This window comes from Pan troglodytes, chromosome 18 (assembly GCF_028858775.2).
Source record: "Pan troglodytes isolate AG18354 chromosome 18, NHGRI_mPanTro3-v2.0_pri, whole genome shotgun sequence".
Lineage (NCBI taxonomy): Eukaryota > Metazoa > Chordata > Mammalia > Primates > Hominidae > Pan > Pan troglodytes.
The window spans coordinates 70,601,848-70,626,214 of record NC_072416.2 but is presented as its reverse complement, the minus strand read 5'-3'; the positions used below and the strand labels follow the sequence as shown (position 1 = coordinate 70,626,214).

At 43.5% G+C, this 24,367-nt stretch overlaps 2 protein-coding genes across 4 annotated transcripts in view; one reads left to right on the top strand and one right to left on the bottom strand.

Moving 5' to 3' along the window:
* Window positions 1-24,367, bottom strand: part of TXNL4B (thioredoxin like 4B) — a 100,108-nt gene that overhangs the window by 30,614 nt on the left and 45,127 nt on the right. The gene's annotated exons all lie outside the window — the stretch shown is intronic.
* On the top strand, window positions 9,378-14,103 carry HP (haptoglobin). The gene is made up of 5 exons (NM_001204058.1): window positions 9,378-9,423; window positions 10,927-11,009; window positions 11,296-11,397; window positions 12,156-12,230; window positions 13,155-14,103. Exons 1-5 carry the CDS (start codon window positions 9,419-9,421, stop codon window positions 13,931-13,933), a joined length of 1,044 nt encoding a protein of 347 aa, NP_001190987.1. The 5' UTR covers window positions 9,378-9,418; the 3' UTR covers window positions 13,934-14,103.

Below are 24,367 nucleotides of genomic sequence, written 5' to 3'. Positions count from 1 at the left end.
TCATTTACAATAACATAAACATCAAATGCTTAAGAATAAATCTAATGAAAGAGGTGCCAGAGGTCTGTATCAATTATGAACAAGGCATTAAAATTAAAGACAGCCTAAATAAATGAAGAGAGATGCTACGTGCATTACTCGAAAGACTCAACAGAGTCAAGATGTCAACTCTCCCCAAAGTGATCTGGAGATTCATTGTAATCCCAATAAAAATCCCATCAGGACATTTTGTGAGAATTGGAAAGTTGATTTTAAAATTTACATAAAATGGAAAAGACCTAGAATAGTCAAGACAAACTCTGAAAGAAAATAAAGTTGGAACACTTATGATACCAGATAGCAAGATTTAGTATAAAGTTCCCATTATTGGCCAGGTGTGGAGGCTCATGCCTGTAATGCCAGCACTTTAGGAAGCTGAGGTGGGTGGATCACTTGAGCCCAAGAGTTCAAGTCCAGCCTGGCCAACATGGCAAAACCACATCTCTACAACTACAACAACAACAAGTTGGCTGTGCGTGGTTGCGCATACCTGTAGTCTCAGTTACCTGTGAGGCTGAGGTGGGAGGATTGTTGGAGACCATTGTTGAGGCTGCAGATTGTGTCCCTGCACTCCTGCCTGGGGGACAGTGAGACCCTGTCTCAAAAAAAGTTCCCATTTGTGAACCCCCAAAATTTGAGACAGGTTTCGGTTAATTTAGAAAGCTTATTTTGCCAAGGTTGAGGACGCACACCCAACACAACCTCAGGAGGTCCTGATATATGTCCAAGGCGGTCAGAGCACAGTTTGGTTTTATACATTTTAGGGAGACCTGAGACATCAATCAACATACGTAAGATGAACACTGGTTCCGTCCGCAGAGGCGGGACAAGTCTCAAAGCCAGGAGGGGGCTTCCAGGTCATAGGTAGATAAGAGACAAATGGTTACATTCTTTTGAGGTTCTGATGAGTCTCTCCAAAAGAGGCAAAAGGATATGCATTTATCTCAGTGAGCAGAGGGGTGGCATTGAATAGAATGGGAGGCAGGTTTGCCCTAAGCAGTTCTCTGCTTCACTTTTCCCTTTAGCTTAGTGATTCTGGGGGTTTAAGATAGTTTCCTTTCACACATTATTATTATTATTATTATTATTATTGTTATTATTATTATTTATTTATTTATTTATTTTTGAGACAGAATCTCATTCTGTCGCCCAGGCTGGAGTGCAGTGGCGCGATCTCAGCTCACTGCAACTTCCGCCTTCCGGGTTCAAGCGATTCCCCTGCCTCAGCCTCCGAGTAGCTGGGACTACAGGCGCCCGCCACCATGCCCAGCTAATTTTTTGTACTTTAGTAGGGATGGGGTTTCACCATGTTGGCCAGAATGATCTCGATCTCCTGACCTCGTGATCCACCCGCCTCGGCCTCCCAAAATGCTGGGATTACAGGCGTGAGCCACCGCACCCAACCCCCTTTCACACATTATTAAGACAGTATGACAATGGCTCCAGATTAGACAAATAGACTAATGGAAAAGAATAGAGGATTCAGGAGGAGGCCAACACATATATAATCACCTGATTTATAATAAAGATACCACTGGAATTCAGGGACAAAGGATGGTCATTTTAGCAAATGATACTGGATCGATTGCATGCCTATATGGAAAAAATGAACTTTTCTCTCACATCCTATACCAACATTAATTCCAAATGGATCATAGACCTAGATTTGAAAGATAAAACAATACACTTTTAGAAAAACATATAGGAGAATATTGTCACAACCTTGTAGGCAAAAATTTCTTAATCAGAACACAGAAATCACTAACTATGAAATTTAAAAAACTGACAAATTAGGACTTATTTAAGATTAAGAACTTCTGTACTTCTGTTCATCAAAATACAAGATTAAAAGAATTAAAAGACAAACCATGGAATGGGAGAACATGTTTACAATACATTTATCCAAAAAAAGACTAGTATTCAGAATATTTTAGAAAAAGACAACAAATCTACAAGGAGAAGACATACTGTAAAGAGGATATCTAAGTGGTCCAACACAAACCTAAAAAGTGCTCTACATCATTTGATATTGGGGAAATGCAAAATTAAAGCCATTATTATTATTTTTATTTATTTATTTATTTTTTGAGATGAAGTCTTGCTCTTTCACCCAGGCTGGAGTGCAGTGGTGCGATCTCAGTTCACTGCAACCTCTGCCCCCCAGGTTCAAGCGATTCTCCTGCCTCAGTCTCCTGAGTAGCTGGGACTACAGGCCCATGCCACCACACCCGGCTGATTTTTGTATTTTTAGTAGAGATGGGGTTTCGCTGTGTTGGCCAGGCTGGTCTCGAACTCCTGACCTCAGGTGATCCACCTGCCTTGGCCTCCCAAAGTGCTAGGATTACAGGCGTGAGCCACTGTGCCTGGCCTCCATTATTATGTTTTACTACACATATGCAGAATGGCAAAACTTAAAAAGTATTGGCAAGGATGCAGAGCAACTGGAACTTTGATATACTGATGATAGGAGAGTTTATTGAAAAACTGGTAGAATCTATTAAAGCTAGACATATGCCTACCCTATGACAAAACCAGGTACATATCCAAGAGAAATGAATGCAGGTAACCACCAAACAATATATGCAAGAATGTTCATAGCAGCTTGGTTTGCAGTAGCCCCCGGATGGAATCAATCTACACATCCATCTACAGGAGAATGGATAAATCAACTGTGCTTTAGTCACACAATGGAATACTTCTCAGCAATAAAAAAAGAAACTAATGTGACAACATGGATGTTTCTCACAGACATTATGTCGAAAAAACAAGCCAGAAACCAAGAATGCCTATTATTTGATTCTATTTATACAAAGTTCAGGACCAGGCAAAAGTATTCCATCATGACAGATGTCAGGACAGTGGTTACTTTGGTAGGGGTGGGGTGTGGACTGAGAGGAACCCAAAGGAGTTTTCTGGGGTGCTAGAAATATTTCATACTATAAAGATTCACTGAGATGAACACTTAAGGTTTGGTATTTTTAGTAAATGATGCTGGATCAATTGTACATCCAAATGGAGTAAAATGAGTGTGGTCTCCTTACCTCACTTCCCTGTGTGTATGCAAGCTATCAATAACAGTAAAATTAAAGTACATGTGATACCTCCTTAAGTTAGGAGTGTAATATAGCATTTAAGATTTTTTTTTTTGAGACAGAGTCTCGCTCTGTCACCCAGGCTGGAGTGCAGTGGCGCGATCTTGGCTCACTGCAACCTCCACCCCCCAGGTTCAAGTGATTCTCCTGCCTCAGCCTCCTGAGTAGCTGGGATTACAGGCGCACGCCATCACACCTGGCTAATTTTTGTATTTTTAGTAGGATGGGGTTTCACCATGTTGGTCAGCCTGGTCTCAAACTCCTGACCTCGTGATCTGCCCGCCACGGCCTCCCAAAGTGCTGGGATTACAGGTGTGAGCCACCGTGCCTGGCCTAAAATGTTTTAAGAGTTTGCTGCAACATGGAAAATGCCTACAACATTGGGTGATGTAGAAAGCAAAATGTTCCTCTTCAAAATTTCCCTTCTTGTTAAAGAATAAATCATAAGTGTTAGAAATAATAGTTTCTTTTAAAAACTAACTTCCTTCAAGCTTCCTTGCTTTGTGCTAATAACTCTTTGTTAAGCCCTATCCTATGTAGTTATTAAATGTAAGAAAATAAATACATTCTATGTCCCTGTACTTTAACCAAGATATCTGTGCTAGACCTGTGCACAGGCATGTCACAGCTTGCAGCCTATGCCCCTGTCCCTTCCTTATTTGGGAATGTTATTACTTTTCTGAGTCTTTTCATAAGCAACTTCCTCTTTTCCTTTCTTCTCCTCTGCCATTACCTCTTTAGAAAAAGTTTTAAACCTTTAGCCAACTGGGTGCTGCCTAGACTGTCAGGTCCAGTTCCAGCCAATGGAATCAGGACACAGCAGTAGGGTCTGGATGGGTCAGATATAAATGTTTTGTACCTCCTTTGTTCAAGTGTGCTCTTGTCTTTGTTCCATCTGTGATGGGCACCCTTTCTGCAGAAAGTAAAAATTGCCTTGCTGAGAGAATTAAATTTATGTTCAAGTGCTATTTCTTTATGGCACTGGGGAACAAGCATTTTGCATTTCTAACAGATGAAAAGGTTAGACCAAAAAATTCTATATAAAGAATGATCAAAATTGTGTAAAAGTATGCACAGAGAAAATCTGAAAGGAAGTAACACTAAAATGTTAATAGTGGTTATTGGTTGTCTTGAGGTGGTGAAATTATCGGAGACTTATTTCTTATTTTTATTTTTTGGTAGCTTATAAAATTTCAAGACTTTTGTAATGGCAGAGTAAACTTTTTGTTTTTTTGAGACAGGGTCTCACTGTCACCCAGGCTGAAGTGCAGTGGCATGATCATAGCTCACTACAGCCTCAACTCCCAGGTGCAAGCAATCCTCCCACCTCAGCCTCCAGAGTAGCTGGGACTACAGGCATGTGCCACTGTGCTTGGATAATTTTTTACGTATTTTCTGTAGAGACGGAGTTTTACCATGTTGCCCATTTTATTCCATATGGTCTCCAACTCTTGGGCTCAAGCAATCGACCCGCCTTGGCCTCCCAAAGCACTGGGATTACAGGCATGAGCCACTATGCCTGGCTGGCAGAGTGAACTTTTAAAAAATCATATTTTCCTTCTAAAATCAAAACTCTCCCCTTCAAGCTCCTCTGTCAACTGCTGTCCTGGCCTATTAATATTTCAAGCTTTCCTGCTTTCTATTCTCCCAAGAAAATATATGCCTACTTTCCTTGGTGGAGTCTTCTGACTTGCTATCTCCCATCTTGACTTGTCCAGTGATAGAGAGAAGCCTTTTGGGCTGGATTCTGTTTCTCCTCAAGTTAATGAAAGATGCCCAGGGCAGGAAGGCTGTGTGTGAATGCTCCCCTGTTGCCCAAGACAAGGGGTCAGAGTAATAGAGTTCAGGGTATGTTCAGAGGAGGAACGTGAATTTTCACGTACCTGGTGAGTAAACAATTGTTCTACAACAGTGGTGAGAAATGTTTCATTTTAGACACCCTAGGAGGGCACCAGTCTGAGGAGGAAGTCTCTCCCTCCATTTCATAGGACCAGCATTCTCCCCACTTCCCTGAGGACCCACAGAGCTGCAGAAATAGAGGCCATCTCTTCCCTCTGTGGAAAAGTAGCAGCAACTGGACAGAAAAGAAAAAAGAAGCCTGGGGCTGTGTCATTTGCAAGACTCTAGATAGAGGACTGTGAGAGGCTGAGATTTGACAGTTTCTGTGGGGAGGGATGATGGACTGGATGAGGTGGGAGGGGGAGGAGGGCATGAGGATGCCATAGGACAGAAGTGCTCCAGGTTTAGTGGAATCCTTCACAGTCTACAGTGCGGGTTCTCTTTGGAAAAAGTAGGGTGTAGCTCCCTCCTTCTGGCCATTGAAGGAAAACCTGGGTGGCAAAGCACAGGTAAAGACAAGCTGTGACAGAGGATAGCAGGAACCCAGGGACCTAGGGAGCAGAATTCTAACACCTTCACCCCAGATTCAGCCAGAGCAGCTCCATTTCCATCATTGCACACACCAGTTCTACTGGTTAACATCTGCTACCTATGAGTGTTCCTCACGCTTTGTAGCTTAGGACAGTCATCTTCTATTTAGCTTATGATTCTGTGGGTCAGCAATGTGGGCTGGGCTTAGCTGGAGGTGGTTTTGGTCAGGATCAGTTTCAGCTAATCTTGGCAGGAGCTCACTCATGCATCTGTGGAGGGCTTCTGGAAATTTGGGGCTGGCTGTCTGTCAGCTGGAATGCCTGGGTTCCGCTCTATGGGGACCTTTCATTCTCCAGCAATGGAGGAATAACTTGGGCTCATTCACAGGGTAGCCCCCAGATTCCGGGTGCTGTAAAAGCAGTCAAACCCCAATTCACAAGCGTGTTTCAAGACTATCCTTGTTACATCTGCTACTATTTCAACATAGTCACAGAGCCAACCCCAGATTCCAGGGGTGGAGAAATGGGCTCCTACTTATGACTGAAGAGCTGCAGTCTATTGCCTCATACCTGCAGGGCTGGGGAGAAGTTATGGACGCTTGAAATGTAGATTCTCACATCCCCACACAGACCTGTTGGATCCAATTCATGGAAAAGGGGCCTCTCACTATGTCCTTCGGGTGACTCCCTCCTCCTTCATATTTTAAAATATTTTATTTGATACTTATAATATATTATATGTGACATATATGTGTGGGCATATATGTGTTTTATTAAAAATAAAGCACAATAATATAATGTATGTTAATGAACCTACTACCCAGCCCAAAAGCTGGGTCATTAACAATTTATTTATATTTACCTAAGTGTCTTTCTCTTATGCCTTCCTCCTACCTCCTCATGAGATGTAACATTTTACATTTTGGGTTTTCCATTCCAACAAGAAATTTAAAAATACAGTTTTGACTCTTTGATATCTATGCCTGAACAACATACTGCTGAGTCTTCTTTCTTTCTCTTTCTTCCTTCCTTCCTTCCTTTTCTCTCTTCTTTTTCTTTCTTTCCTTCCTTCTTTCTCTTTCTTTCTTTCTCTCTCTTTCTTTTTCTCCAATAAAAATAAGTTTACTTATTTACTTCTTGAATTTTTTGTGCTAAAATATTTATAACATAAAATTTCTGATTTTAACCATTCTGAAGTGTACAATTCGGCAGCATTTATTACACCAGCAATGTTGTGCAACCATCACCACTATCAGTTTCCAACATTTTTTCATCACCCCAAACAGGAACTCTGTACCCATTAAGCAATCACTTCCCATTTCTTGCTTCTCCCAGCCCCTAGTAAAGTCTAATCTACTTTTTCTTCTATGCATTTGCCTATTCTAGATACTTTATTATAAGTGGAATCAAGTAATATTTGTCCCTTTATGTCTGGCTTCTTTCACTTAGTATGTTTTCAAGGTTTATTCATGTTGTAGCACGTATCAACTTCATTCCTTTTTATAAGTGAATAATATTCCATTGTATGTAGATATCACAGTTTGTTTATCCATTTGTCTGTGGATGGACGCTTGGATTGCTTCTACCTTTTGGATATTGTGAAAATGCTGCTATGAACATTGGTGTACACGTCTCTGAGTCTCTGATTTTAATTCTTTGGGTGTATACCCTGAAGTGGAATTGCTGGGTCAGATGGCAATTCTATGCTTAGCTTTTTGAGGAACGATAAAACTGTTTTCTACAGCAACTGCACCATTTTACATTCTTACTAGCAAGGTAATGTACCAGGGTTCTAACTCTTCCACATCCTTGCCAACATTTCTCTCTCTCTCTCACACACACACACACACACATTTGTAGCAATCCTAGTAGGTGTGAAGTGGTGTTTCATTGTGGTTTTGATTTGCAAATTTCCCTATTGACATTTTCCAATGGTGTTGAGTGACTTTTTTTTTTTTTTTTTTGACGGCGTCTCGCTCTGTTGCCCAGGCTGGAGTGCAGTGGTGCGATCTCAGCTCACTGCAAACTCTGCCTCCCAGGTTCAAGCAATTCTCCTGTCTCAGCCTCCCAAGTAGTAGCTGGGACTGCAGATGCATGCCACCACGCCTGGCTAATTTTTGCATTTTTAGAAAATATGGGGTTTCACCATATTTGTATTGGTTAGACTGGTCTCGAACTTCCGGCCTCAGGTGATCCACCCACCTCGGCCTCCCAAGGTGCTAGGATTACAGGTGTGAGTCACTCCCCAGCCTTGAGTATCTTTTATGTGCTTTTTGGCACTTTATGTATATTTTTTGGAGAAATGTCTATTTAAATCCTTTGCCCATGCTTTAATTGTTTGTCTTTTTGTTGTTGTAGTTAGGATATGCTCTGGATAACAACCCTTTATCAGATATAGAATTTGCAAATATTTTCTCCTATTCTGTAGACTGTCTTCACTTTTTTTTTTTTTGAGACAGAGTCTTGTTCTGTCACCCAGGCTGGAGTGCAGTGGTGCGATCTAGGCTCACTGCAACCTCTGCCTCCCAGGTTCAAGCAATTCTCCTGCCTCAGCCTCCGAGTAGCTGGGATTAAAGCATGCGCCACCATGCCTGGATAATTTTTGTATTTTTAGTAGAGATGGAATCTCACCACATTGGTTAGGCTGGTCTCAAACTCCTGACCTCATGATCCGCCCACCTCAGCCTCCCGAAGTGCTGGGATTACAGGTGTGAGCCACCACGCCTGGCCTGTCTTCATTTTATTAATACTGTCTTTTGATACACAAATGTTCATTCCGATGAAGCCCCATTTATCTAATTTTTCTTTGATTGCTGGTGATTTTGGTGTCATTATCTAAGAATCCATTGCCAAGTTTTACTTGGTTTTGATCTCTAGAAGACTGCTATCATACTGAAGGTAATCTTCTGAAACTTGCGGTTTTCTTTCAAAAATTATGTTTATAAGATGATCCATGTTCTTGCAGAGTTTATTCATTTTATGCTGTATAATATTCCATTATATCCACATACAATGCAGTATTGACCCTTCCTCCTGTTGATGGGCATTTGTCTTGTTTCTAGTTACTTTGCTATTATATCAGTGTCACCATGATTATCCAAAAGTAATTCTTTTGTACACTCTAATTTAAGAACAACTAACCCTTTTTAATGAATAAATCAACCTTGTATTGAGTTGCTACTAAGTTTCAATTGACTAGTACCTGGGATACACACAAGTGCAGACATTTGACTGAGACATATTGATTTTTCTCATCTGCCTATTTAGGCTAATCACCAGACTATAAAACCATGAGAACCACTGCCATTGAGTATAGTCTGTGTCAGTCTACACTATAGCTTTAACTAGTTGTGTGATTTCTTGCAAAGAGCAATCAGAGAAGACACAATAAACACATTTACTGATTTCAGGCTGGAGAGCTTTTAAGCAATAGGGAGATGGCCACACACAAGGTGGAGAAAATTACTGTGAAAAGGAAGTACTTTCTTTAGAGCCCCACCTAAGCTAGGCTGCAGAAATGTCTACAATGGGTTTGAAAAAACTCAAAATGAGCCTTTCTGCAGTGTGAAAATCCTCCAAGATAAAGAGACAGATTGATGGTTCCTGCCGCCGCCCTGTCCTGCCCAGTTGCTGATTTCAGGAAATACTTTGGCAGGTTTGTGGGTCATAGAGTTGCCAGGTTTCTTGGGATTTGTAACAGAACATCACAAGAAAATCAAGTGTGAAGCAAGAGCTCAACTCTTAACAGGGGTATTGTTTGTGGTTTTGTTACTGGAAAAGATAGTGACCTTACCAGGGCCAAAGTTTGTAGACACAGGAATTACGAAATGGAGAAGGGGGAGAAGTGAGCTAGTGGCAGCATAAAAAGACCAGCAGATGCCCCACAGCACTGCTCTTCCAGAGGCAAGACCAACCAAGATGAGGTGGGTCCACAGCTTTCCCTCCTGCCTTTCCTCTGGTTCTTTATTTCAGTCTTTTTTGCATACATCGGTAGAGATGCAGAAATAGAACAAAGAAACGGGCAAATGGGCTAAATTATAGTGAACCAAAGGGCTTAGTGTGTTAAATCTTCTCCTTTTCTGCATCCATAGAAGACAGTGCTGCTGTCTTTCCCAGGAGATAAGATTTACTCTCAGGAGTGTCTTTTTCCTTCAGGTTACATTTTTGACTTTATAGGGGATGTCATCAGCTCCCGTGGTAGGCTTCCTGGCATCCTGAGTATATTTACTAGCAGATATTTTCCTCTTTAAAAATGTACAATAAGGAAGACTAATAGTAACACATTTGAATGACACAATTAATTGACTAGTACCTGGGATACACACTAATACCTGGGATACATCTAATTAAGGCACTTAGATCTTATAAAAATAAACACTTTTTGAAATGTTGAAATAATAAGACTAGAAACTTTTTTTTTTTTTTTTGAGATGGAGTCTCGCTCTGTCACCAGGCTGCAGTGCAGTGGCATGATCTCGGCTCACTGCAACCTCCACCTCCCAGGTTCAAGTGATTCTCCTGCCTCAGCCTCCCAAGTAGCTGGGACTACAGGCGTGCGCCACTATGCCCACCTAATTTTTGTATTTTTAGTAGAGACGGGGTTTCACCATGTTGGCCAGGATGACCTCGATCTCTTGACCTCGTGATCTGCCTGCCTTGGCCTCCCAAAGTGCTGGGATTACAGGCATGAGCCACCGTGTCTGGCCTAGAAACTATTTTAATAGAAGCAAGTAGTGCCCGAATGGTTGGCATTTGTTAGTGAGATGGTGAACTGGCAGACGGCACCTGTGGGTCAATGCCCATGGCCACCGTCCTGCTTTCGGACACCAGTTCACTTCCAGGTAACCTTCTGGCATTTTGGGTTTTCAGATACCATTTCCTAAAGGTGAATTATCATAAAATACTAGAAATACCCACGTGTTTAAAATTATATATTTAAGGAACCTTTTATTACGGAAAATATCAAGAAGTAGAGGAATAGCACAGTAAGCCCAAAGTTCCCATCTCTGAGTTATCTACATTTTATTACCACTATCTTTGCGGTGTCTGAGGGAGGTTTCTCTTTCCTGGAGGGCTCCTGTATTATTGCCAATGTACTTTCCTGAATGCGGCCAGAAACTGAGCCCACCCCTCCACCTATGTGCCTTTCTATCCCTCTCTGAAGCTTCTGCAGAATTCCCAGCAGGACAGGGCTTGCTGGAAGCTTGGTATGCTCAGAAGCTGCTAAAGTGTGTATGGGCAGGGGTGGGGGCAACTTCTTGGTCCTAGCACTTCCATATATCGACTTTCTTTTCTGGCTGCTAAGTGGGAGGAGTGTGTGTGTATGCATGTGTGTGCGTGTGTGTGTACATGCATGTGTGTGTGGATGCATGCATGTGCTGTGAAGCAGGGAGACTAGCTTTCCACTCCTCGTCTTCTCTCTGCAGTGCCCTGGGAGCTGTCATTGCCCTCCTGCTCTGGGGACAGCTTTTTGCAGTGGACTCAGGCAATGATGTCACGGATATCGCAGGTCAGTCTTTGGTTGGGTAGGAGTGTGCATCCCACTCTGACCCTCTCGGGTCTGCACTCTCTCTGAGAACACCCAATTCCCCCTTCTTATCTCGACCTCTGGGCTTTCAGGACCATAAAGAACATTGGGGTTCCTGCCAGAAATGAGGGGAGCTTGCCTTTCCATTGGCTTCTATTCGGGGTGGAAGGAGATTGATGTGCAGAGCAGCTCCCACTCATCTGACTTTTCACGGTTCACTGGGAACAATTTCCAAATAGCAAACTCTCTGGCTTCTCTCTCTTTGCAGATGATGGCTGCCCGAAGCCCCCCCAGATTGCACATGGCTATGTGGAGCACTCGGTTCGCTACCAGTGTAAGAACTACTACAAACTGCGCACAGAAGGAGATGGTAAGATGTGGACAACTGTCTCCATGCCCTACATACAACCCCCTTCTCTGACATTTCCATGATGGGTGGTGCTGAGGTGATTCGCCAGAAAGTTCGTTGCTCTCCTTGGAGCCAGGAGATTTAGATTCTAATAAGCGTTTTGTCGCCAGTAGCCATGGCCCTTTGGGCAGACTAACTTTTGTCAGCCTCAAGTTTTCTGTTTTGTTAAGGGGAGGCGATGCCATGCAGCCTACCTCATGTAAATCTCAGAGTCAGATTTACATCTCCAGCAGATGTGGGAAAAGAAGGAATGCTGATGATGATGTCACCCTCACCTAGTGAGTCTTGCTGTCCTGGCACTGCTCTAAGGGCTTTATACTTATTTGCTCACTTAGTCCTCACAGTATCCCTCTGAATAGAGTTTATTGTTTTCACTTTGCTGATAAGGAAACTGAGGCACAGACAGGTTGAGTATCTTGCCCAAATTCAGGCAGCCTGTAAGAGGCAGAGTCAGGATTTGAACCCTGAGCCCTCCCTGTACTGCCTGGCTGTGACCGCCATGACCACAGTATGTTCTGCTGAGCTTAACTGGCATCCAGGCACTTGGCTTCCAGCACAGCACTCTTTCCCTTCCTCCTTCTCATATTCTCTCTCCTTTTCCCCTTCCTTTTTGTCCCCTTTTCCTCTTCCTTTTAGTTCTTCTCTTTAAATGCCTTCTCACTCTGCACTGGGTCTAGACTTGACTTCTCCTTTGGCTCACTTCTTGCCTTTTGTTTCAGGAGTGTACACCTTAAACAATGAGAAGCAGTGGATAAATAAGGCTGTTGGAGATAAACTTCCTGAATGTGAAGCAGGTGGGTGCTGAGCACTTAAGAGAGCAGACAGGCGTCCAGCGGGGAACGTCCTAGAGGCACAGCCTTCCAGTGCAGCTTCCTCTGAGCACACAAGAGCCAGGAGGAGGGATGTGGGAGAACCGCAGCTGGCCAGGGAGAGACTTCAGCAGTTAGGTGATGACTCCCTAAGGGTCACCAAGGGTCTTGTTCATTAGGGCCTGAAGGGCACTGGCTGAATCCATTGTCGGCACTGCCCACAGATCAGGAGAGCCTGTGCATACAGAGAGCCTGCTAGAAAGCCCTGGGTCTAAGGAGAAGCAAGCTCCAGGGAGAACAAGTCAAGGGATGACATAAAATCTTAATCCATGGAAGCCTAGCAGGAGGCTGGACACGGGCTGGAACTCCTGCTTCTCGTTATTAGGAGGAACTGTTGCTCTCTCCTTTCATTCTCAGAACCAGAGGCAAAGACCCAGCCTCTTCTGCTCTTACTGGTGTGGAAATGCCAACCTGCCTCGTATTAACTGCACCATCTACAAAATCTGAGCTCCAGCCAGTGCTGCTCTAGATTCATCTTTCTTTAGAGAGAATGAATTATTGTAGCCCCTAGCCCTTTCAATGAATTTCAGGGAATTGTGGAAATTCCTTTATTGGGATAATTGTTTAAATATAATACAGTTCATCAGCCAGGGCTCAAAAATCTCAGTATTTCCCACTTCCTTTGTTAGAAAAGTGGGAAATAGAGCTTTTTGTAATGTAAACAATTTAAAAAACAGAATTATTTTAAAACTGCAACTATTGGAAATGAGATCAGCAGGTGGTTAAGGGCAAAGCATTTAAATCTTTCTACTTTACACAGCAGTGACAGCCGCCCATGCTTTCACCCCTTTCTCAGATGGAAAGGCTCTTGCACATTTCCACTCACGAGTGTCTTGCTCTCCTTGACAGTATGTGGGAAGCCCAAGAATCCGGCAAACCCAGTGCAGCGGATCCTGGGTGGACACCTGGATGCCAAAGGCAGCTTTCCCTGGCAGGCTAAGATGGTCTCCCGCCATAATCTCACCACAGGGGCCACGCTGATCAATGAACAATGGCTGCTGACCACGGCTAAAAATCTCTTCCTGAACCATTCAGAAAATGCAACAGCGAAAGACATTGCCCCTACTTTAACACTCTATGTGGGGAAAAAGCAGCTTGTAGAGATTGAGAAGGTTGTTCTACACCCTAACTACTCCCAGGTAGATATTGGGCTCATCAAACTCAAACAGAAGGTGTCTGTTAATGAGAGAGTGATGCCCATCTGCCTACCTTCAAAGGATTATGCAGAAGTAGGGCGTGTGGGTTATGTTTCCGGCTGGGGGCGAAATGCCAATTTTAAATTTACTGACCATCTGAAGTATGTCATGCTGCCTGTGGCTGACCAAGACCAATGCATAAGGCACTATGAAGGCAGCACAGTCCCCGAAAAGAAGACACCGAAGAGCCCTGTAGGGGTGCAGCCCATACTGAACAAACACACCTTCTGTGCTGGCATGTCTAAGTACCAAGAAGACACCTGCTATGGCGATGCGGGCAGTGCCTTTGCCGTTCACGACCTGGAGGAGGACACCTGGTACGCGGCTGGGATCCTAAGCTTTGATAAGAGCTGTGCTGTGGCTGAGTATGGTGTGTATGTGAAGGTGACTTCCATCCAGGACTGGGTTCAGAAGACCATAGCTGAGAACTAATGGAAGGCTGGCCGGAAGCCCTTGCCTGAAAGCAAGATTTCAGCCTGGAAGAGGGCAAAGTGGACAGGAGTGGACAGGAGTGGATGGGATAAGATGTGGTTTGAAGCTGATGGGTGCCAGCCCTGCATTGCTGAGTCAATCAATAAAGAGCTTTCTTTTGACTCATTTCTGTGTTGTGTTCAGTCTTGAGTCTTTTTTATTTGCTCCTTTATGGTCCAGGGTAGTCAGAAGGTATAGAGTCTACTGGGAGTATGGCAGAAAACGCCCCAAACCCACTGGAAATCCCGAAGGTGATACAAACTCTTCCACCTTAGGGAATCATGCTCACTGATTGAGTGCCTATTGAATGCTAGGTCCCAGAAAGGTAACTGTTGTCCTTGTTTTACAGACAAGGAAACAGAGACTCAGAGATGGTAAGTGAGTTGCTTAAGGTTACATAGCTATGAAACAGGGAAGCAGAACTTTGAACCCAGGTCTGTTTGATACAAACTCAGAGGTCCTTTCACTGCATGCTGTTGCCTCCTCAAAGTGAATTAGGAGAAAAGGCATCGGCCTGGTGAGGAAGAGGCTAGCTCAAAATGGGATGGGGAAAAAGTGTTTTAACACAGACAGTACTTCAGAGTTTGGGATCTAACCTACCAGCACTCCAGAAAAAAAAAGACAATGATGTAAAGGCAGGATCTCTGTACTTACTGAGTCCAAATCACAGAATAGCCCATAAATTTGCTAAGTAATTTAGGTTTCCTGGCCATCAGTTCCTGGTCTCTTCCATGAAGGACTTGAGCCAGGCGATGGCTAATGTCCCTATCAGCAATAACCTTCTGGTATTCCGTAAAGAGTGGGGAGGTAGAGTCCCTGCATCAGTAGAAGCTGCTTTTCCTACTGGGAACAAACCCACCCTGCACCAGGAATCAAATGCAGGCTGTCTGAGCCTCCTCTCCTGATGGCAGGTCATGCTATTAAGGGTCTCCCAGGAGAAAGGTTCTGGAACTCTGAGAAACAGAAGCTCTTCTAACAGAACTTTTTCTTGCTATAAGCCTTCAATACCACCAATCACCAGTGCACCTTCTTCTCATGCCAAAATACGGCGCCTCCTTTGTAGGGTGTAAAACGACACTGATGTCACTCTCTCTCACCAGGGTCTGGCCATCTCTGTGAAGCTCTCCTCACAGGCACCCTGCAGATTCATCAATAAACTTCAACAGGTTAGCGCTAGTAGGCCAATAAGATGCACACTTATATTCTAGAACCTGTGAAAGAAGTAATAGCCAGAAACTGGAAAATAACAGTCAAACTCTTAAAAAAAATGCCTCTCAGAACACAGTCACTTACACCTTTTCCTCTGGTAGTTCTCTTCAGCACCAAGTTTCCTGGAAGAACAAGCTACTCCCCAGTTTTCTTAAAGAATTGTCTGATTGTATTAAGTAAGTGGCTTCTGGTAAAATAATGGTAAGAGAAAAGCTCTGGCATTCTCTTGATCACTCATCTTCTCTGCCTTCCTCCCCAGCAACATCTCCTGGCCTCAGCCTGTGGGCTTCAGCAACACCAAACTCCATGTTGCTCTCCGACAAGCCCGGCCGTCTCCAGCTCTTGGGCTTTATTTCCTTGGGGGTCCTCTGCTGAAATTCCCTTCCCCTTGCTGTATTAGCACCTCCTACTCGCCTTCAACATGCAGGCACTGCCTCCTCTAAGGAGCCATCTGTACTTACGTAGCTGTGAGCATAGGATGGGGCATACAGCAGGCACTTAACAAATACTTGTGGAATGGAAAGCAACTAAGATAGGATCAAAAATACAAATCAAGATGTGAGAGAAAGACGATCAAAAGCCCTCACGAGGGGGCTGGGCGTGATGGCTTACACCTGTAATCTCAACAATTTGGGAGGCTGAGGCGGGTGGATCACTTGAGGGTGGGAGTTTGAGATCAGCCAGAGCAACATGGAGAAACCTCATCTCTACTAAAAATACAAAAAATTAGCCAGGCATGGTGATATATGCCTGTAATCCCAGCTACTCGGGAGGCTGAGGCAGGAGAATTGCTTGAACCTCGGAGGTAGAAGTTGTGGTGAGCTGAGATCATGCCATTGTACTCCAGCCTAGGCAACAGGAGTGAAACTCTGTCTCAAAAAAAAAAAAAAAAAAAAAAAAAAGAACACCACGGGAAAATCAAGTGTGAATCAAGAGCTCAACTCTTAACAGGGGCAATGTTTGGAGTTTTGTTACTGGAAAAGATAGAGACCATACCAGGTCCAAAGTTTGTAGACACAGGAATTACGAAATGGAGAAGGGGGAGAAGTGAGCTAGTGGCAGCATAAAAAGACCAGCAGATGCCCCACAGCACTGCTCTTCCAGAGGCAAGACCAACCAAGATGAGGTGGGTCCACAGCTTTCCCTCCTGCCTTTCCTCTGGTTCTTTATTTCAGTCTTTTTTGCATACATTGGTAGAGATGCAGAAATAGAACAAACAAACAGGGCAAATGGGCTAAATTATAGTGAACCAAAGGGCTTAGTGTGTTAAATCTTCTCCTTTTCTGCATCCATAGAAGACAGTGCTGCTGTCTTTCCCAGGAGATAAGATTTACTCTCAGGAGTGTCTTTTTCCTTGAGGTTACGTTTTTGTCTTTGTAGGGTATGTCATCAGCTCCCGTGGTAGGCTTCCTGGCATTCTGAATATATTTATTAGCAGATATTTTCCTCTTTAAAAATGTATAATAAGAAAGACTAATAGTAACACATTTGAATGACACAATTAATTGACTAGTACTTGGGATACACACTAGTACCTGGGATACATCTAATTAAGACACTTAGATCTTAAAAAATAAAAAGACTTTTTGAAATGTTGAAATAATAAGACTAGAAACTTTTTTTTTTGTGAGACAGAGTCTCACTCTGTCACCAGGATGGAGTGAGTGGCGCGATCTCAGCTCATTGCAACCTCCCCCTCCCCGGTTCAAGCAATTCTCCTGCCTCAGCCTCCCAAGTAGCTAGGACTACAGGCGTGTGCCACCACGCCCAGCTAATTTTTGTATTTTTAGTAGCGATGCGGTTCACCATGTTGGCCCGGATGATCTCGATCTCTTGACCTCATGATCCACCTGTCTCGGCCTCCCAAAGTGTTGGGATTACAGGTGTGAGCCACCGCACCCTGCCTAGAAACTATTTTAATAGAAGCAAATAGTGCCTGAATGGTGGGCGTCTGTTAGCGAGATGGTGAACTGGCAGATGGCGCCTGTGTGTCAATGCCCATGGCCACCGTCCTGCTTTCAGACACCAGTTCTCTTCCAGGTAACCTTCTGGCATTTTGGGTTTTGAGATACCATTTCCTAAAGGTGAATTATCACAAAATACTAGAAATAACCACATAAGTGTTTAAAATTATTGTTAAATACAGTAAGAAATTCTTCTTCAAAAGTTTAGCCTGCTTAAGTTTCCTTGTCCTTTGTTTCCTGCTTTCAAGGCCAGACTTCCTTACTCTCTGTGTTTCCCCTACCCTGGTAAACAACCTTCCTGCCAGTCCTTATCTATACAGCCCACATTCCACATCTGCTACCCACTCTGTGATTTACCTCTCCCGTCGCAATAGCCTCTCCCACCAAAACTGATCTTCCCGCCTTCCCACCAGTGCAACCACATTCCTGCACTTTGCAAGTTAGCCAACCGGGTTCGGATTGTGCAGTCCAACTCCAGCCAATGGAGTCAGGTCACAGTAGCAGGGACAAGCTGCGTTAGACATAAAAACCTCTGCTTTCCTTTGTTTAGGGTGCTCTCGTGGCAACCAGACTTACCAGGAGCTCTATTCTGCAAAAGTAAATTTGCCTTGCTGAGAGACCTTTTGTCCTTTGGCTCAGTGTTGTTTCTTCTTTGCAGCACCGAGCATTTGTTTCCAACAAATTTGGTGGCCCATACAGGGAAAACATTCTCCTCTGGGAAAGGGTCTTTGATCACCTCTTGTGAGGAGACACATCCCACTGCCTTGTTGCAGTGGCCTCATGAGTAAGGAATCGAGACCCACCTGGTGTGATGAATAACCCCAGACTCTCAACAACGTGGGGAGAAAAAGACCTGCAACACTATGGTGGCCAGGTAACTCTGTGCGCAGACCAAGGTAAGAAATGTCGCAGGAGTGACAAAGTACTTCCTTGGTGGTCACTATATTCTGGTGGTTGAAAGTTCGTGAATGGTAACAAGTGCTACTGCTGTGTGGAGTGAATGAGTCCAATCTGTGGGTCTATGGTTACCTCATACAGCTTAGCCTTCTCTGAAGGATCCTGATGTTGGGGTTTATATAGTCTTCCCAATGCTAAGCGGGACTTAAAATATTCCTAGGAGGAAAGTGGCCAGAGTGGATGAAGCAAAAGGAGAAGAGTGTGAAGAACCTCCAGGAGGTGGGGCTAAAAGATAGGCAAGAAATCTCTAATACGAGGGATTGAGCCACAGAAAGCTCCAGACAGAAAAAAAAGAAATCCCTAATATGAGGAACTGAGCCACAGCAAGCCTCCAGCAGGCAACAAATCCCTAATATGAGGGATTGAGCCTAGCTAAGACCCAATATGGGAAATACCCCAAGAAAGAAAGAGAATAAGAAGGATGAAAATAGTAACAAGGATATACCCCTTGATAGTCCCCTAGGTTTCATGTTAAAATACTGGAAAGATAATGAGAGGACTAAGCATAAGAAGAAGGAGCAAATGATAAAATATTGCTGTTTCATTTGGACCCAAGGTCCCATCCTCAAACCCTCAATCTTCTGGCCAAAGTATGGGTCGAATGAGGGTGTAATGTGTCAACTCCTAATCCAATATGTTAATGATAAAAGTCTGGTTTCTCAAGAAGAACTAGACTATGCTCTTTGTTGGAAGCAGGGTCCTGTCCTCCTCTTTCCCTTAAAGACAACTAGGGAAGAATCCGATCCAGCATCTCAAATTGAGAAGTCAGACAAGCCGACTCCCACACCTAAAGTCAGCACATGGGATCCCCTAGACTGTCTTCCTCTGCTTACTGCCCCAATCCTAACCCCCCTACTCCTCAGGCAGCTGCCGCTGCCCCAGATCCCATCCCAGATTCTTCCCCAACTCATGATGTTCCTCCCGCTTACAACCCTGACTCTCAGGGGCAGTCGTCCCAAGAGCCTGTTCATTGCCAACCTAAATATCCTTCCTTAAAAGGGCTCCAACATGAAATAGAGCAGTGTAAAAAGGACATTCAGAACTCCCCTTTTCTTTCCACACCTAAGGAGTCAGCCATAACTTTCTTCCCTTTAAAAGGGGTATCACAAGGAGGGGAAGTCATTGGTTTTGTAAATGCTCTCTTGACTATTTCAGAAGTCTGAGGTCTGAAGAAAGAACTTAAGCCACTGCTAGATGACCCCTATGGAGTGGCAGATCAAGTTGATCAATTCTTAGGACCTCAGTTATACACTTGGGTCGAGCAAATGTCTATCCTAGGCATCTTCTTTTCAGGGGAGGAAAGAAGCATGATCCGTAGGGCTGCTATGGCAATTTGGGAACATGAACACCCTCCTGGTCAAAACGTTCCTACTGTGGACCAAACATTTGCTGCCCAAGCAAGACTCCTGGTGGGACAACAGCAATGCAGCCCACTGAGAAAACATGCAGGACCTAAGGTAAATAATAATAAAAGGAATCAGGGAATCCATACCCAGAACTCAAAAGCTCTCTAAAGCATTTGATATATAACAGGAGAAAGATGAGGGACCTATAAGATTCCTAGACAGACTAAAGGAGCAAATGAAGCAATATACAGGTCTGAATTTAGAAGATCCCCTTGGGCAAAGGATGTTAAAGATCCATTTTGTCACTAAAGGCTGGCCAGATGTTTCAAAAAAGTTACAAAAATTGGAGGACTGAGAAAACCGACCTCTAAGAGAACTTCTCAGAGAAGCTCAAAAGGTGTATGTGAGGAGGGACAGGGAAAAACAAAAACAGATGTCAAAACCGATGTTATCTACTTTCCAGCAGGTGGCTCCAAACCCATATGCTACTAAATGAGGCTTCCAGGGAGCCAGAAACTATAAAAGGTCCCAAGCCTCCCAAACCCAGTTTAGAGAAACTAAACCTTCAGCTAGAGGACCCAAGTCTACATTTCCCAGGCCCCCTAAAGAGCATAGAAAAGCAAGACCAAAAAATCCCAAAACTGAGACAGGGGAAGGACAAGATAAGTGTTACAAATGTGGAAGGACAGCCCCCTTCAAAAGAGAATGTCCCAAATTAGAAAAGGAGAGAGAAGCCCTTCCACTCACGACCTTTGAAGAGGAACAGGGAAGTCAGGGGCTCTGTCTATATTATCTTGAGTCCCACCAGGAACCCTTGATAAATTTGGAGGTGGGACCTACACATGAGCTTATCACATTTTTGGTCTATTCAGGAGCGGCCTGTTCCTCTGTTTGTTTCCCCTCATCTAATATTGCCTGCTCTTCAGAAGAACTTATAGTCTCTGAGATAAAAGGGGAAGGATTTACGGTGAGAATCTTAGAAAATACAGAAGTCAAGTACCAAGACTAAACAACCCAGGTTCAATTTTTGTTAATCCCTGAAGCAGCAACTAGTTTGTTAGGAAGAGACTTAATGTTAAAGTTAGGCATAGGCCTACAAGTCAGCCCAAAGGGATTCCTTACCTCATTAAACTTACTCACCACTGCGGATGAGAAATACATTCATCCTGATGTTTGGTCAAGGGAAGAAAACTGAGGAAAGCTTCGAATTCTCCCAATCCACATCAAGCTAAACACCCCCGCACTGGGAAGTAGTGAGGAGGAAGCAATTCCCCATTCCCTTAGAGGGCATGCTAGGGCTAAAACCTATAATTGAAAGTCTCATTAATGATGGGCTTCTTGAACCCTGTATGTCTCCTTATAACACCCCAATACTGCCTGTCAAAAAATCAGATGGGTCATACCGGCTGGTGAAAGACCTCAGAGTCATTAACCAAACAGTCCAGACCACTAACCCTGTTGTCCCCAACCCTTACACCATTCTCAGCAAAATTCCATATAATCATCAATGGTTTACTGTAATAGATTTAAAGGATGCTTTTTGGGCATGTCCCTGGCTGAAGAGAGCCGAGACACATTTGCCTTTGAGTGGGAAGATCCCCAGTTAGGGTGAAAACAATGGTATCAATGGACAGTCTTGCCTCAGGGGTTCATGGATTCACCCAACCTTTTTGGTCAAATTTTAGAACAAGTGCTAGACAAAGTTTCTGTTCCAAAACAGTTATGCCTGCTTCAATATGTCGATGATATTCTCATATCTGGTGAGGATAGAGAGAAAGAAGCTGGCTTCTCTACACATATTTTTGACCATCTGCAGTTCGAGGGGTTATGGATCTCAAAGGGAAAGCTTCAGTGTATGGAGCCTAAAGTTAAATATTTAGGCCGCTTAATAAGTGCGGGCAAGCGAAGGATAGGGCCTGAATGGGTCGAAGGAATCGTGTCCTTACCCTTGCCTCAGACTAAACAGGAACTCAGGAAATTTTTAGGGTTAGTTGGATACTGCCGCTTATGGATTAACTCACATGCCCTAAACAGTAAACTTTTATACCAAAAACTTGCCCAGGGAAAACCTGAGCATCTCCTGTGGACTTCTAAAGAGGTCGATCAGGTCAAAGAGCTAAAAGGAATAGCTTATAACTGCCCTTGCCCTAGCCTTACCTTCCCTAGAAAAACCACTTCACCTTTTCGTCATCGTGAAAAATGGGGTGGCTTTAGGGGTGCTTATCCAAGAGCACAGACGCCGCTGGCAGCCCATGGCCTTCCTGTCACAAATTTTGGACCTGGTCACCTGTGGATGGCCTCAGTGCATCCAATCCATTGCAGCTACAGCAGTATTAGTTGAAGAGAGTAGAAAATTAACCTTTGGGTGGAGATTAACAGTAAGCACACCCCACGAAGTTAGAGCTATTTTAAATAAAAAAGCAGGAAGGTGACTAACTGACTCCAGAATCTTAAAATATGGGGCTATTCTACTAAAAAAAGATGAGAGAACACCTATGTCTAGATTTAATTGACTACCAAACAAAACTCAGGCCAGATCTAGGAAAGATCCCTTTCAAAACAGGACGGCACTTATTTATAGATGGTTCCTCCCAGCTGATTGAGGGAAAAAGACACAACGGGTATCCAGTAATCGATGGAGAAATTCTCTATGTATAAGAACAGAGTCAAGAAAATTGCCTAATAATTGGTCTGCCCAAACTTCTGAACTGTTTGCACTCAGCCAAGCCTTAAAGCACTTGCAAAACCAGGAAGGAACCATCTATACTGATTCTAAGTATGCCTTTGGAGTGGCTCATACATTTGGAAAAAGTTGGACTGAATGTGGCCTCACTAATAGTAAAGGTCATGACCTTGTTCATAAGGAGTTAATCATCCAAGTACTGGATAACCTTCAGTTGCTAGAAAAAATAGCTACTGTCCGTGTCCCCGGGCACCAGAAAAGCCTTTCTTTTGAAAGTCGAGGAAATAACCTAACAAACCAGATAGCCAAACAAGCTGCTGTTTCCCCCGAAACACCTATGTTTCACTTAACTCCTTGTCTTCCTTCCCCTACTGCAATTTCCATTTTCTCTTCCATTGAAAAAGAAGAATAAAGATAGGAGCCAGAGGAGAAGACCAGAATGAAAACGGCTGTTACTAGACCAAAAGGAAATGTTATCCAAGCCCGTTATGTGGAAGATCTAGTCTCAACTATAACTGAGGACACACTGGGGATCCCAAGCCATGTGCGATGCAGTTCTCAGGGTCTATGGATGTATAAGAATTTACACCCTAGCCAAACAAGTTACAGATAGTTGCTTAATATGTAAAAAGACTAGTAAGCAGATTCTAAGAAAACCGCCCCTTGGAGAAAGAGATTCAGGGCTAAGACCATTTCCAAGTGTTCAATTAATTATACTGAAATGCCCCCAATTGGTCATTTAAAATACTTATTAGTAATAATAGACCACTTTACCTACTGGGTAGAGACTATCCCACACTCAAATGCAACCACCAGTAACGTAGTTAAGGCATTAATTGAAAACATTGTACCCAGATTTGGACTAATACAAAACACTGATTCAGACAGTGGAACCCATTTCACTACATATGTCATTAAAAAGTTAGCCCAGGTACTAGACATAAAATGGAAAAACCATATGCCTTGGCATCTCTCCTCCTCAAGAAGAGTAGAAAGGATGAATCAGACTCTAAAAAGCCACTTAACTAAATTAGTTCTAGAAACTTGATTGCCATGGACTAAATGTCTTCCTATTGCCTTGTTAAGAATCCGAACTGCTCCTCAGAGAGATATTGGCCTTTCCCCTTATGAGATGCTCTATGGATTGCCCTATTTATACTCCACTGCTAACATTCCTACATTCAAAATAAAAGATCAGTTCCTAAAAAATTATATACTTGGTCCATACTCTACTTTCTCTTCCCTTAAGACTAAAGGTCTCCTAGCACAGGCGCCACCCCTGGAGTTTCCAGCACATTAGCGTCAGCCTGGAGACCATGTCCTCATAAAAGGGTGGAAGGAAGGCAAACTCAAACCAGCTTGGGAAGGACCCTACTTGGTGCTCCTAAATACTAAGACTGCAGTCCGAACAGCAGAATGAGGATGGACTCATCACACCCGCATCAAAAAGGCGCTGCCACCTCCATGATCATAAACCGTCACTCCAGGGCTCACCCCAACCAAATTAACTCTAAAAAGGGCTTAATAATCACTTGTTTATTTTTTCTTTTCTTTCCAACAGAAGGTCATCTTGTCATCAATGTAACTTGGGCTAACCATCCTTTAATCCTTCAGTTTGATGCTTGTTCAGTCATCCTGTGTGGAGACAAGCAAGCTCAAAGGAAGCTGTCTCATGTAGATAAGTACCTATGTCCATACCATAAAGAGTCAACCAAGTATAAGTATAGAGCCTTAAAAAGCCCCTGTGGTGACTGGACAGATGTTTGTAAACCACTCAGTATGGAGGGTGGACAGCCAGGCCCCCTTTTTCAAATAAGTTATGGGGACTAAAACAGAAACTCCATCTAATTCATGGTCCCACCCCACCAAACTGTAAACCACTGCAGTGTAACCCCTCATTGCTAATTATAGCTAACCCCCAAACAATGGCCCAAGAACCCACTATATTCAAACAGTATGGATTAGGAGCAAATGTTACAAAACAAAATCCCATAAAAATCTTCAACCACTGGTTAACAATGATAATTAAAAAAAAATCCACACCCAGAGTCTGGGAAACGAGTGGAATCCAACACTCTCTCCAAGTATAGCGAGCTCAGCGTCCTCCTCCCATCTCCAAAACAACCCAACCAAAGTAACGGTTGTAAAGGTAAAAAATTTAAAGCAGACTATAGCCCTAGAGACAAGATGTCAAGATGCAAATGCTTGGCTAAAATGGATTAAATATTCCATCTGC

Excerpts from the sequence above, each read along its gene's own strand:
- HP (NM_001204058.1), top strand. Across the intron at positions 11,398-12,155 it reads ACTGCGCACAGAAGGAGATG|GAGTGTACACCTTAAACAAT; the intron begins GTAAGATGTGGA and ends CTTTTGTTTCAG. Across the intron at positions 12,231-13,154 it reads ACTTCCTGAATGTGAAGCAG|TATGTGGGAAGCCCAAGAAT; the intron begins GTGGGTGCTGAG and ends TCTCCTTGACAG.